Source organism: Oryzias latipes, chromosome 9 (assembly GCF_053564925.1).
Source record: "Oryzias latipes strain Hd-rR chromosome 9, Olatipes_Hd-rR_3.1".
Lineage (NCBI taxonomy): Eukaryota > Metazoa > Chordata > Actinopteri > Beloniformes > Adrianichthyidae > Oryzias > Oryzias latipes.
In genome coordinates this window covers 1,169,599-1,181,886 of record NC_136245.1, presented here as the reverse complement: position 1 = coordinate 1,181,886, position 12,288 = coordinate 1,169,599, and the positions used below count along the sequence as shown (strand labels likewise).

The 12,288-nt window shown below is 44.9% G+C and overlaps 1 protein-coding gene across 2 annotated transcripts in view; it reads left to right on the top strand.

Annotated features, from left to right (window-relative positions):
• The window catches only part of prkg2 (protein kinase cGMP-dependent 2), a 39,093-nt gene extending 27,425 nt beyond the window's left edge, over nucleotides 1-11,668 (top strand). For both annotated transcript variants that reach the window (XM_078952388.1, XM_023958898.2), the window contains exons 8-19: nucleotides 555-649; nucleotides 733-801; nucleotides 893-991; nucleotides 3,869-4,019; nucleotides 5,180-5,316; nucleotides 6,419-6,508; nucleotides 6,618-6,759; nucleotides 8,310-8,473; nucleotides 9,359-9,481; nucleotides 9,597-9,659; nucleotides 9,930-9,996; nucleotides 10,085-11,668. In XM_078952388.1, the coding sequence (XP_078808514.1) occupies nucleotides 555-649; nucleotides 733-801; nucleotides 893-991; nucleotides 3,869-4,019; nucleotides 5,180-5,316; nucleotides 6,419-6,508; nucleotides 6,618-6,759; nucleotides 8,310-8,473; nucleotides 9,359-9,481; nucleotides 9,597-9,659; nucleotides 9,930-9,996; nucleotides 10,085-10,180 (1,296 nt within the window). In that variant the 3' untranslated portion in view covers nucleotides 10,181-11,668. The remainder of the gene's footprint in view (nucleotides 1-554; nucleotides 650-732; nucleotides 802-892; nucleotides 992-3,868; nucleotides 4,020-5,179; nucleotides 5,317-6,418; nucleotides 6,509-6,617; nucleotides 6,760-8,309; nucleotides 8,474-9,358; nucleotides 9,482-9,596; nucleotides 9,660-9,929; nucleotides 9,997-10,084) is intronic.
• Nucleotides 11,669-12,288: the final 620 nt, after the last annotated feature.

Below are 12,288 nucleotides of genomic sequence, written 5' to 3'. Positions count from 1 at the left end.
TATCAGGTGCAGACATAAAATATGAACACTGTTCTTCTGACTGCTCCCTGTCATTCATGAAGTTGTACGATTGTGTTGGGATCCATTCAGGATTTTGTGTTTCTGATGTTCCTGACAGAAAAAAGCATGATATAGGCCCTTTGAGAAGACATTCAGGCTTTAGATCTAGATCATTTAGGTTTTTTTCTGACTTGATACTGAATTTGCTGTGAAAGCACACAGCGTGTGACCATCAGACCGGACTTTCTTTCTGATATTTCCTACCAAACTCTTTCAAAAGCTCCAATCAGAAATCCTTCTCTTCCTTGCTGTCAGGAAACCTTCATCAGATTTTTGTTGTTCATTCTTTCTCTGCACACACAGAGGATCCACTCACATGTCAATTCAGTCGCATTTTAACTCTGAATTCAGCACAATTGTTTAGACATTGTGGGGGGTGATGGGGGCAGACATACATGAACTGTAACAGGTCATCCCGTATGGCAGCAGTGAACCGCCTTACAGCTGAGATGCTGACAGGAAAGGAGCTTTAACTCCTCAGGACTGTTGTTCAGGTGAAGGTGACTCAAACCACGGAGGCCCACAAGCTTCCACAGATCATCAACGCGCTGCAGAAGGGCGACTACTTTGGAGAGAAGGCCCTGGTCAGGTGAGGACTCTGCAGAGGATCCTCCTTCATCCCGATGGATGCAGGCTTCTGTAGGACTGTTCTCGTGTCCGTTTGCTTTGCAGCGACGATGTGAGGTCAGCCAACATCATCGCTGACGACAACGGGGTGGAGTGCCTCGTCATCGACAGAGAGTGAGTTCCTGAGGTGTTTGGCTTGTTTTCATTTGGAAAGTCTGGCATCTGTTGGGTTCTGTGAGGCTGAAATGACACCTTTCTTTTCCAGAACATTCGATCAGACTGTGGGAAACTTCAATGAGCTACAGAAGCACCTCCAAGGTTACGTGGCGTCCCTGGATCGAGACGACAAGAAGAGGCACCTCAAGTAGGTGCACACGCTCGAACTTAAGAGGATGAGCAAATTACACAGAGAATGCCATTTTAAGCTGTTATTCTGTATCAGGAGATGAAGAAAATTCATCCCATGATCAATTTACAATATTTGGATAAAGCAGGGCTCCAGACTAACTTTTTTCACTAGGAGCACAGTGGCCCCTAACTGAAGATTTTAGGGGCACAACCAGAAAATTTAGGGGCGCATACCGTAAATCAACATTCTAACCAAATCTACTAATTTCCACTGTATTACTAATAAATACTTTAATAATAGATGCAGAAATTACAATGTGCTGTTTCAAATTCAGTGTCACATTTTATTCTGCACTTTTGAAGATGCAACAACAGGTAAACTGACAGCACCATCGCTGTCATGACAGTACAGATAAGTAAAGAAAACGGATGGAAATTTATCTTTGTGACACCAAATAGGTGCAGCCAAGATGCACAATAAGCGTGTTTGAGATCACCCAGGTGAACTCAACGCTGCGCAGATCACCTGGTGTGTGACATATATTTTTGTTTTTGCTCCAACATCACCTGTCAATCATCACAAAAATATCGCGAGAAAGGGGTGGGAGCAAGGGGCAAACCTACCCGGACACAGCTGGAAACTGAACTGACTGAAAGCTGCCCTACAGACTACAAAACAATGCATTATGGGACATGTGTCCTGATGGTTTTTGTAGTGGATGGATTAATTAAAATAATTTAAAATACCAATTCATTAAAAAAGGCTACATACATCAAAAAACATTAAAATAATCATAAAATATATAATAACACAGATCATACTAAGGGGGAGAAGAATATTAAAACTAAACTGAATGTTACGGACAACTCCAACTTCCTGTTCTCCTTCAGTCTCGCTGCAGATTCGCTTTCATCTCACAACCCCCCCCAACGACCCAGGCGAGCCGCCGGTTCATCTCAAACACGTCTATCGTTGCATTTTCCCCACGTATTTTCAGTGAGTCTAAAACTAATGTTGTTTTTGCTCGAGCGTGTTTAATTCTCCTCAGCTGACCCGACTCCCGCGGGACGGGAGCGGTGAGCTGCCGTAATGGCCGTGCATAAACCGTTTGATGCGCCGCCGTAACCGTAACCAAAACCTAAACCTACCTCCGTTCTGTGCGGCCCAGAGAAAAGTTCAGCACGGACTGCATGTATGTAGAAAATTACGAGCGAATAAAGACGTTCTAAAGAAAAGTAAGGAACTCCTTAATGTGGTCCGGGGAGGGAGGGGGCTGTCAGGTTTCCTTCTTTCAAGTCCTGTCATTGCCACGCCCCCAAGAGTCATATACCCCACTGTGATTGGTTGCTTTGTCAGCTCCGCCCACGACAATGAAAAAGTGTCATTCATACAAACTGGCGGGCTGCAGTAACATTAAACCTTCATATTAAGGCGGGGACCGCAAAATATCATCTTGGGGCCGCAAATAGCCCGCGGGCCGCGAGTTTGAGACCCCTGCTGAACACTCTGGCACTGGTACACTAGCCGCAGGTCGGAAGAACGAATCAATAGTTCGCTTGCTCATAGGTCAGACGCACATATCAGGTTGTGATGATATTTGTCTCTGTTTCCTTCCCACAGATGTTTACGCGCGCTCGATTATCTCTAGGCCCCTCCCCCTACACGCATTTTAGCCACTCACAGTGGCTTTCCCTATTCTTCTCACACGCAGTGGCCGCCTCACAGACAGGTATCACGCGAGTGTGTGCTCGCGTTTCATGAGTATGTGCGCGAGTGTGTGTGTCTGCCTGCGTGCGTGTGCGCTCGCGTCTCATTGATCATTTCATTGATCATTGACGTGCCCCTTCCACGTTTGATGTATAAAAAAATACGGAGGGTGGGGGAGGCAAATTTACTGGTCGCACATGTGCGACTGGATGTAAAATTCAGTCGCACACTCTCATATTTTGGTCGCAAAATGCGTCCAATTGGTCGCAGTCTGGAGCCCTGTAAAGATTTCAATGAAGGTAGAATGAATGCAAATAGAAGGATTGAAAGGGAGGTTTGGAGGATGACAGCATTGCATTTCCTTCCCTCATCTTCAGGATGCAGAAACTAATACATGACATTAAAGGACTGTTACAGACGAAGACCAATACATAAAGGGAGGTGCAGGTGGGGTAAAGAGAACAGCCAATCAGGACCATTAAAGGTGATCAGAAAAAAGAAGCTGTACAGTAGAGAGACAGGCACTGATCTTAAGGTCGCGTCACACAGTCGCGACATACATTTTCCACGTATGAAATGTCGGTCTTTCATGATCCATGTGTGATCTACGTCATTCATGTTTCCTGCGTTCATTATTCATAAATGTGCTCAGATATCTGTCGAGGGTTTCAGTCGTCGGGTCTTTACGTGAATTCAGTTTTGAGCTGTTCAGAACGTTTGGTTAGTGGAGAATTACTCAGTTTACGTGCATTTTACATAGTTTATATACAATTATTACGTAATTCTTAAGCAATTGTGTGTGGTTTTTGTGAGATGCAAACACTAATGTGTGTCTTTCCACAACCGTTCCACGTTTGTCCAACAGACTTTTCATGCATGAACCACTGATGCAGAGGATTCAAACCAAAATGCACAACTCTATATTTGGGTTAAATGAGCACAGCAAAGGAACAGAAACACACATCTTTGTTGTGCTTTTTGAGTCAAATAAACGGATAATCATAATAAAAATAATAATAATACATTTTATTTAGAATGTGCTTTACATGTTGGGTAAAAATCTCAAAGCGCTAATGGAGTGTGTTTATGAAATCGTCAGACCTATTATTTATTCTCAGGTGTTTGAATTGACATCTTTCCTCAAACAAAGGCGCTCGTTCTGACTCACGTTCTGTTTGCATCCAGGAAGTCGGTGTCACGCCACCAGAGTCAGTCGCTGTCTCCGGGCTTCATGCAGCTGAAAGACATGGTCTCGCTCTTTACCTCGTCCAGGCCCTTCCATCATCTGGAAGTTATTGCCACTCTTGGTGTTGGGGGGTTTGGCCGAGTAGAACTGGTGAGTCCAGCTGATCCCACTTTTTCTTCCCGTAGTTAGGCTGTTCAGCAGCATCTGCTGGGGTCGTATTCCAATGATTCAGGTCTGAGTGGTACAGCTAGCTTCATGGTTCTGTGGAAATCTACCCGATTGACTGAGAACGTTGTCTCAAACAGAGACCAGAGTCTTCTCTCAGGAGACAAGCTGGAGTTCCTTTAAGTTCCCTTAAGTCTCAAGCAGCACTTTGAAAATGGAGGGTACCATTGTTGTACGTCACCCGTACCATCTAGTTTGGTTGAGGATGTGGTGTGTTGCCTTTACGCCACACTCTAGTCATTTAGGTGCATGTCCTGACCCAACGCTGCCGGAACAGGGTGTGCACGTGATATGTAAGGTCCTGTAGGACGCCATGGGATGTCTAAACAACCGGTTGTCTATTTTTCCTAAACTCTAAGTCAAGCTGCACAAGGGGTGCGAAAGGGGGGTACATTTATCACTTGAACATCCCTAAGGGGCTCCTTAAGGAGTGTGTAGGATTTAGGGGGGGTTTAAAAAGTCCAAAATGCGTACTCCACCCTTACCTGACCTTACATGTAGTGTAAGTGTTTGCTATGGCCCTGTCGTCTACTGCATGCCTACAGAAATAGACATGAACCTTTTCTCTCTGAGCGGTCTACAAATTGAAAATGATCCTGGGCGAGTTTGCCCGTCTTCACCTGCAGAAAGAAGCCCGTTTCCCGGAGGGACAGTTGGGATGAAGGCTTTAAACAAAAACATCTGCTGTCATTCTGCATCAGGTCCTCTTTTAAAAGACAAAAAGAGGATTTAAAAACTTTTAATTACATTAAAAAATCACAGAAGCACCAAAATAACACTGGAAGTTACATTATGACAAGAGAATCAGGATTTCTAGACATCTCTGGTTGACCCCCCCCCCCCCCCCTTTAACATTTCTAAAGGTTCCCAGAGCTTTATTTATAACACGTTTTTAATGCTCTCAAGTTCATACAGCACATTTGTAAAAAACAGCTGTTTGTCTGCTGATGAATGTTGAGGTTCCTCCAGCGAGTGTCCTGGTCCCGTTCAGCATCATCCACCAAACAGAAGGAGAAAGCTGGAAGGTCAGCAAGAAACTCTTCCAGCTGCCAGGCTTCACCTCTATGATGTCCATGCGCCTGCAGGTGAAGGTGAAGGGCGAGGACGTCACCTTTGCCCTGAAGGCCATCAAGAAGAAACACGTGGTGGAGAACAAGCAGGAGGAGCACATCCACTCAGAGAGGAGGATCCTGGCAGAGGCGCGCTCGCCCTTCATTGTGAGGTTAGCTTCCCCCAACGCTGAAGGTCCCACGGGGAAAAAAAACACGGCGAGGCCTCGTCTGTGGGACAGCCTGCCTGAGGATGGGAGGCCCTCATCCACTGTCCAGGTTTTTAAAAAGAAAAGACACTAACATTAAATGAGCTTTTAATTAGATTTTGTATGTGGGATCTAGAATTTTACTTTTATTTCCTACATGACATTTTATCACATATTTATTTGTTTAATGCTTTTTAATCAAATTGCACTTTTTACTGCTTAACTTTTTCTAATTTATATTCTAGATGTTTTAGACTTTTGATGCACTATGTTATGCATTAACTTATTTTAATTAACATGATGATATTTTAGCTGTTTTTATATTTTAACTCTTCTATTTCATACTTCTACATTTTAGACTGTTTACGAGGCTCTTCTCACCCTTGGCGGGGGTGTTTGTGTTGTTTTGGCCCTGCTTGTTCTCTGCCGTCTCTTGTTCCGGGTCCTCCCTGCTGCCCGGCCCGGTGTGTCCACGACGGGCACACTGGACCCGGGGGTTGGGGTAGTGCGGGGCGGGAGGTGCTGGGATGAGTTGTTTGTGCTGCTCAGACCCTGACACCCCGGCCAACAGGAGGACAGGGCGGTCCTTCTGGGTTCTCTCTTCCTTATCTTTTTAGAATCATTTCTCTTTCATTTGTGTTTGTTTTCGTGTATTTTATTATGAGGGGCTCATTCTATTCTTCTATTGCATGTGTGGGAATTGGTGTTCTTGTTTGTCTTTACGTACAGCAGCTTGAGCTGTTCTTTCTTTTCATTAAAGGTGCTTTAGAAATGGTATGAATTTTAATTTAACACATTTTCTGGGAGAGGCAAAAGGACAACAGGATGTCCCTGAAATGGACTCAATGAAATGTCAAAAACAGCAGATTTTTTGATTCTGAGATCAATAATGTGTTTCAGGAAAATCTGCTTTGCATGTATCCGTCCTGATGATGATAAATGATTTCAGGCTTCTGTGCAGCATAGACCAACACCTCTGTCCACGCTGCCTTGATGGTGAATTAAACATGTTTAACCATGCAGGTTTGGTTTTGAAGCCTGACCAAACTCTGCTTCCTCTCATCAGACTGTATCGCACCTTCAAAGACAGCAAATATGTCTACATGCTGCTGGAGGCGTGCCTGGGTGGGGAGGTGTGGAGTCTTCTCAGAGACAGGTCAGAGACCCCCCCTCAGCAAGGCCTTGTGAAGCCAACCGAGTCGGAGCTCTGATGAACGGATCCGTCAAAGATCTGAAGCTGTCGCTCTCTTCCCCCCCGTCTTCAGGGGGAGCTTTGATGACCCCACTGCCAAGTTCTGCATCGGCTGCGTCACAGAGGCCTTCGAGTACCTCCATCGCAAAGGAGTCCTGTACCGAGACCTGAAGCCTGAAAACCTCCTGCTGGACATGGAGGGATACGTCAAACTGGTGAGCAGCACTCAGGTCTGCCTGCTTGGGGGTGTCTCTTTACTTGCAGGTTGCCTACATTACAATTTAGGAGTTTAATGATGCATTTCATTATCGCGCTGGATTACGGGGATGAGGTTTAGAGACCGGCACGCGAGTTCTCTTTATAAAAACTCTTCCACAAAACCACAGCTCAGATTTTCTCTACATTTTAGTCTGTTTGAGTTTTACTAAAAAAAACGTTGAAATGATAAATTCCATGTTGCTCTGTCTTCCTTTGTGTAGTTGTTGCCTTTTTGCTTTGGCCTTGTCATATTTAGACGAGTTACTGTTCTCTCTACTTAAGCTTTCATTTGTTTCTCAGCTCTGAACGTTTCCTTAACCCTTGTGCTATCCTAGGCACTTTAACATTGGGAGTGGGGTCATCTAGACCCACTAGACAGTGCTCTGAACCTTTTTTCTTCAATGATTTGTGATCTTCACTGGTGTCCATGGATTACATGAAATCTTTCCACCTTTATCCACCTTTGTCATGGTAGGGAGAACACCTCAATGGAAGGGGGGGTCATCTAAGATAGCACGAGGGTTAAAGAAGAAAAGCCATCAACAGCATAAAAAAACAGAGAAATGAAACCAGCATTTCTCTTCTAAGGCCACGTTCACACTGCAGGCTGAAATGACCCAATTCCGCTTTTTTGCCCCCATGCGACCTGTATCTGATCTTTTCATGACAGTCTGAACGACACAGATCCGATCTGTTCAAATGCGACCCAGGCCACTTGGGTATGTGGTCCTGAATCCGATATGTATCCCATCTTTTGAAATGCGACCTCCATCTAAACAGCCAGGCCACATGAACCAGTTTGTCATTGATACGCTACAAACGTCATCATTCTGCGTTGACGTAGGCGGGAACATAAACATCAACCATGGTGGACGATGCTGCTGAGACCAGTCAGTGAAAGGGAAGCCAGGTCACCGATTGGATTCATATTTGGGGTGACAGCTCTACTCAGGCCAAACTCCAGGGCTCTTATTGCAACCGGGCGGTTTTTGAAAACATTTCCAGCTAAATGGCCGAGCGGGGTGTTGAACCTTTCCCACGATTACTTTTTTCCCTTTCCGACCGTGGTCAGAAGCGCGGGGGACAGAAGGCGGATCCTCTTTCGGGGTTCACTTCCCCGTTCGGACCCTCAGATTCTCCAGAGCGGGTTAATAAAGAGTCAATAGCAGTTCTGCTGGGGGGAGCCTTCTTTTATTATCGTTCTCCTTCCTCCTTAAAACACAACATGACTGGGCGCCCCCACTGCCCTCCTCACTCCGTATCTCGCTGCACGCGCTCTCTCTTACACACACACACACACGCAGCCCCAGCACATACACATCCCCATTCCACAACAGTGGGTACAGACGATCCTCCTTTGTGAAAATAAATGTAAGAGCAGATTTTTTCAAAAAGTCGGAATTGAGTATTAAGCCCTGCAGTGTGAACGTAGCCTAAGATATCCTTGAGTTGCATCTTTGGATGATTATCTCTAACTGTAGACTGACCAGTGAATGTCCTTTCCCAGGTGGACTTTGGTTTTGCCAAGAAGATCAGATCTGGCCAAAAGACATGGACCTTCTGTGGCACACCAGAGTACGTGGCTCCAGAGATCATCCTCAATAAAGGCCACAACTTCAGTGTAGACTTCTGGGCTCTGGGAATCCTGGTCTTTGAGCTTCTAACGGGCAGGTGAGGGGATGGGGGCTTCGTACGCTCACCGGCCACTTCATTAGGAACACCTATCTAACTGCTTGTTAATACAAATTTCCAATAAGCCAATCACGTGACAGCATCTCAGTGCATTTAGTCATAAGGACATGGTCCAGACAATCTGCTGCAGTTCAAACTGAGCTTCAGAACGGGGAAGAAAGGTGATTGAAGTGACTTTGAACATAGTTGTTGGTGCAAGACGGGCTGAGGATTTCAGAAACTGCTGATCTTCTGGGATTTTCACCCACAACCATCTCTAGGGTTTACAGAGAATGGTCCAAAAAGAGAAAATATCCAATGAGCAGCAGTTCTGTGGTCAGAAATGGCTTGCTGATGCCAGAGGTCAGAGGTCAGACTGGTTACAGCTGAGAGAAAGACAACAGGAACTCAAAGAACCACTGGTTCCAACCGAGGATCTCTGAACGAGGCTGGTGGTGGTGGTGTCAAGGTGTGGGGGATATTTTCTTGGGACACTTTGGGCCCTTTAGTACCAGTTGAGCATGGTTTCAACACCACAGCCTGCCTGAGTATTGTTGCTGACCAACTGTATGATGCTGTCATGTCAACGTGGACCAAACTCTCTGAGGAATGTTTCCAGAAGCTTGTTGAATCGATGCCACCAAAGATTAAAGCGGTTCTGAAGGTAAAAGGGGGTCCAACCAGGTACCAGCAAGGTGGACCTGACAAAATGGCCGGTGGGTGTCCATTCAATTGGAGTTAGACTAAGTTATTGAGTTAATGACTCATTGAATAGTAACACCAATACAATAATATTTAAAAGTAATCCTTTTCAAACAATTTTAGTAAAGCCAATAAAAAGGAACTTAGAATAGTAATAAAAAATTAAAGGTATTTGCTTTACAGCCCCCCATTTTCTGGCAGTGACCAGATGACAATCTACACATTCATCCTGAAAGGCATTGAGAAGATGGACTTCCCAAAAATGATTTCCAAAAGACCAGAGGACCTTATACGGAAACTATGCAGGTACAGTTCTTCACATGTTTCTAGAATAAACCAGCGAGATCTGTTAAAGAGGTGCTGATGCAGACGTCTGAGGAATGAAGTACACAGATTTTCCCTCGTCTGACCTCTGTTACAGGCGGAATCCATCAGAGCGACTAGGGAACCTGAAAAATGGAATAACTGACATCAAGAAACACAGGTAGGTGGGGGCTGACAGAACAGTGAGAGTAAAGCAAAATGGGACCACCCACCTGCCGACCAAAGAAGCGTCCCTCCAGTTATACTTACATTTGAGCTGGAATAACAGCCAGTTAAAGTCCCTTGTCTAAATCCAGCTTCCAGTGGTCAGTAGAGAAATTTGGGTTTGCAACCTTTGCTGCTCCCCGCCTCTTCAGGGTCTGACGTGGAGAAGGGTTTTCATACACTCAGCTGGGAGACAACTGACACCTTATTCCCCAATGCTCCACAGGTGGTTTACCGGCTTCAACTGGGAGGGGCTGAAGGCCAGGACGTTGGCCTCCCCACTGAAAAGAGAAGTAAGGATTGTTTGAAACTCTGCACGTCAGCTGAAGAAAGACAAACAAGGTGTCACGTTTCCCTTCTACCTTGTCTTCTCTTCTTAAGCTCAAGGGGCCGATGGATCACAGTTACTTTGACAGCTACCCTCCAGATGAAGATAGCCCCCCAGATGAGCTGTCTGGCTGGGACGAGGACTTCTGACAGCATCTGCTTCATCTCTTCTCTATTTTCCTCCCAGTTTAGACTCTGAAGAGGAAATCTTGATGCGGCTGTTTTTTTTGCCAACCTCACCACAAGTTCTAGATTTATTCTTTTCTGCATTGAAAGTGAATTCTCTTTTTTTTTTATTTTGAAAAACTCTGGTCTCAGATATATATGTAGCTACTAAGTAACTCCGCTGGAGCCGTTTGGATTAAGTGCCTTGCTAAAGGGCTCTACAGTGCAACAAGGGTGGAGCATCTGTGACCTCCAGGTTTGATCCTGCTGTCAGCAGGTCCTCAAGCATGTTCACAGGTTCCTTTGTTGTTTGCTTGGTTAGGTGCAGCTGTGCCTTGGCTGCTGGACCATGAAGGGGGTAGTTTATACTCCAACTCTAGAGTGGACCACCCCAACGCCATTTATGCTGCCATTAACAAGTCCCTCCTTTCTCCATCTCGGTTTCTGACCTCATCTGAAAGTATCTCTGGGATCTTGCATCTACTGTTGGTCCATGTTGTTCTGGTATTAATTTTGTTCTATTGGCATTACCTGTCATGGTTTGTGCCTTGGGTCTTTGTCTTTGGTTTGTGCAGGTTGGCGGCTCCCTTCTTTGGTCACCTTGGATCCCACCTGACAGCATCTAGTCCTGCATGTCTGCATTTGAGGAGCTGTGTCTAAGTTTTTAGAGTTGGTGCATGTTATTTGGGTGTTTCTTAGCTCTATTTCCAGCTTAGTAACTTCCTGAGGATATTCTGTATGATGCTCATTGTTTTGTGTATCTGGAGTTGTCCGCCAGAGCGTGAGAGTGACAGACAGATGTCTGCTGATCTGTGGTCCGTTGTGGTGAAGGGAGAGCTGAGTCAGGAAGCAAAGCTAGCTCGATCTTTGTTCTGATACTCATCTATGGTCATGAGCTCCGGGTCATGACCCAAAGAACGTGCTCCCAGATTCAAGCTTCCTGTGCAGGGTGGCTACATTCACATCAGGAATGTCCAGCACCTACAGTCGGAAGAGGCTTGGTGTGAAATGTCAAAGTGGTGCAAATCTGACAAATCTTGCTCTAGATTTTTCCTTTCACTGCTCTATTCCGATATATGAAAGACTTGGTGTGACATAACTCTGGCTGGGCACAAACTACAATTATTATATTTCCCAAATGAGCAGAAGATGGATGGATGGAGTTGTCCACACCTTTTGATGTCAAGTCCGTACCTTCTGGCCTTTGTTGGGTTCTGGCCTGCCCCCATCACTGCTGGTTTATGCTCTGATGTATTTCACTACCTCTTGTATTGCCAACTTATCTGTGCAGCACCTTGGTCAGGGCTGGCCCACCCTGGTCCTCAACCTCCACAACTCTGCTGGTTTTTCAGTTCAACCTGACCAGCTTGCTGCTGATTGGCTGACTCAAGTGAGCCTGATTGACTAATATCACCCGATTTAGGTTGTAAGCATGAAGCATTCCGGGGAGAGCTGGAAAACAGGCATGGTGTGGCTCTAGAAGATTTCTAAGTATTAACTAAAACATTAAAAACTAAATGATGTATCACCTGATCCCAAGTTCCCAGTTTTACGCAACACCAAAAGTAAAAATCCTCCCAAAAATGAGTGCATTCATAAAACAAATGATTGGTTTTATATTAATATCAGTCCCATTCACACACTTAAGGCGGCTCCACATCAGAACACTGGCGCCAAGCCATAAGCACCAGGAGCAATGTGGCGTTCAGCGTCTTGCCCAAAGAAACTTTGACACATGGGCAGACAGACTGGAAATTGAACCTGCGAACCACTGATAAGGGTCGACCACTCATTCATTCATTCATTCGTTCATCCATTCATTTATCCATTCATTCATTTATTCATTCATTCATCCATTCATTCATTCATTCATTCATTCATTCATTCATTCATTCATTCATTCATTCATTCATTCATTCATTCATTCATTCATTTATTCATTCATCCATTCATTCATTCATTCATTCATTCATTTATCCATTCATTCATTCATTCATTCATTCATTCATTCATTCATTCATTCATTTATTCATTCATCCATTCATTCATTCATTCATTCATTCATTCATTCATTCATTCATTCATTCATTCAT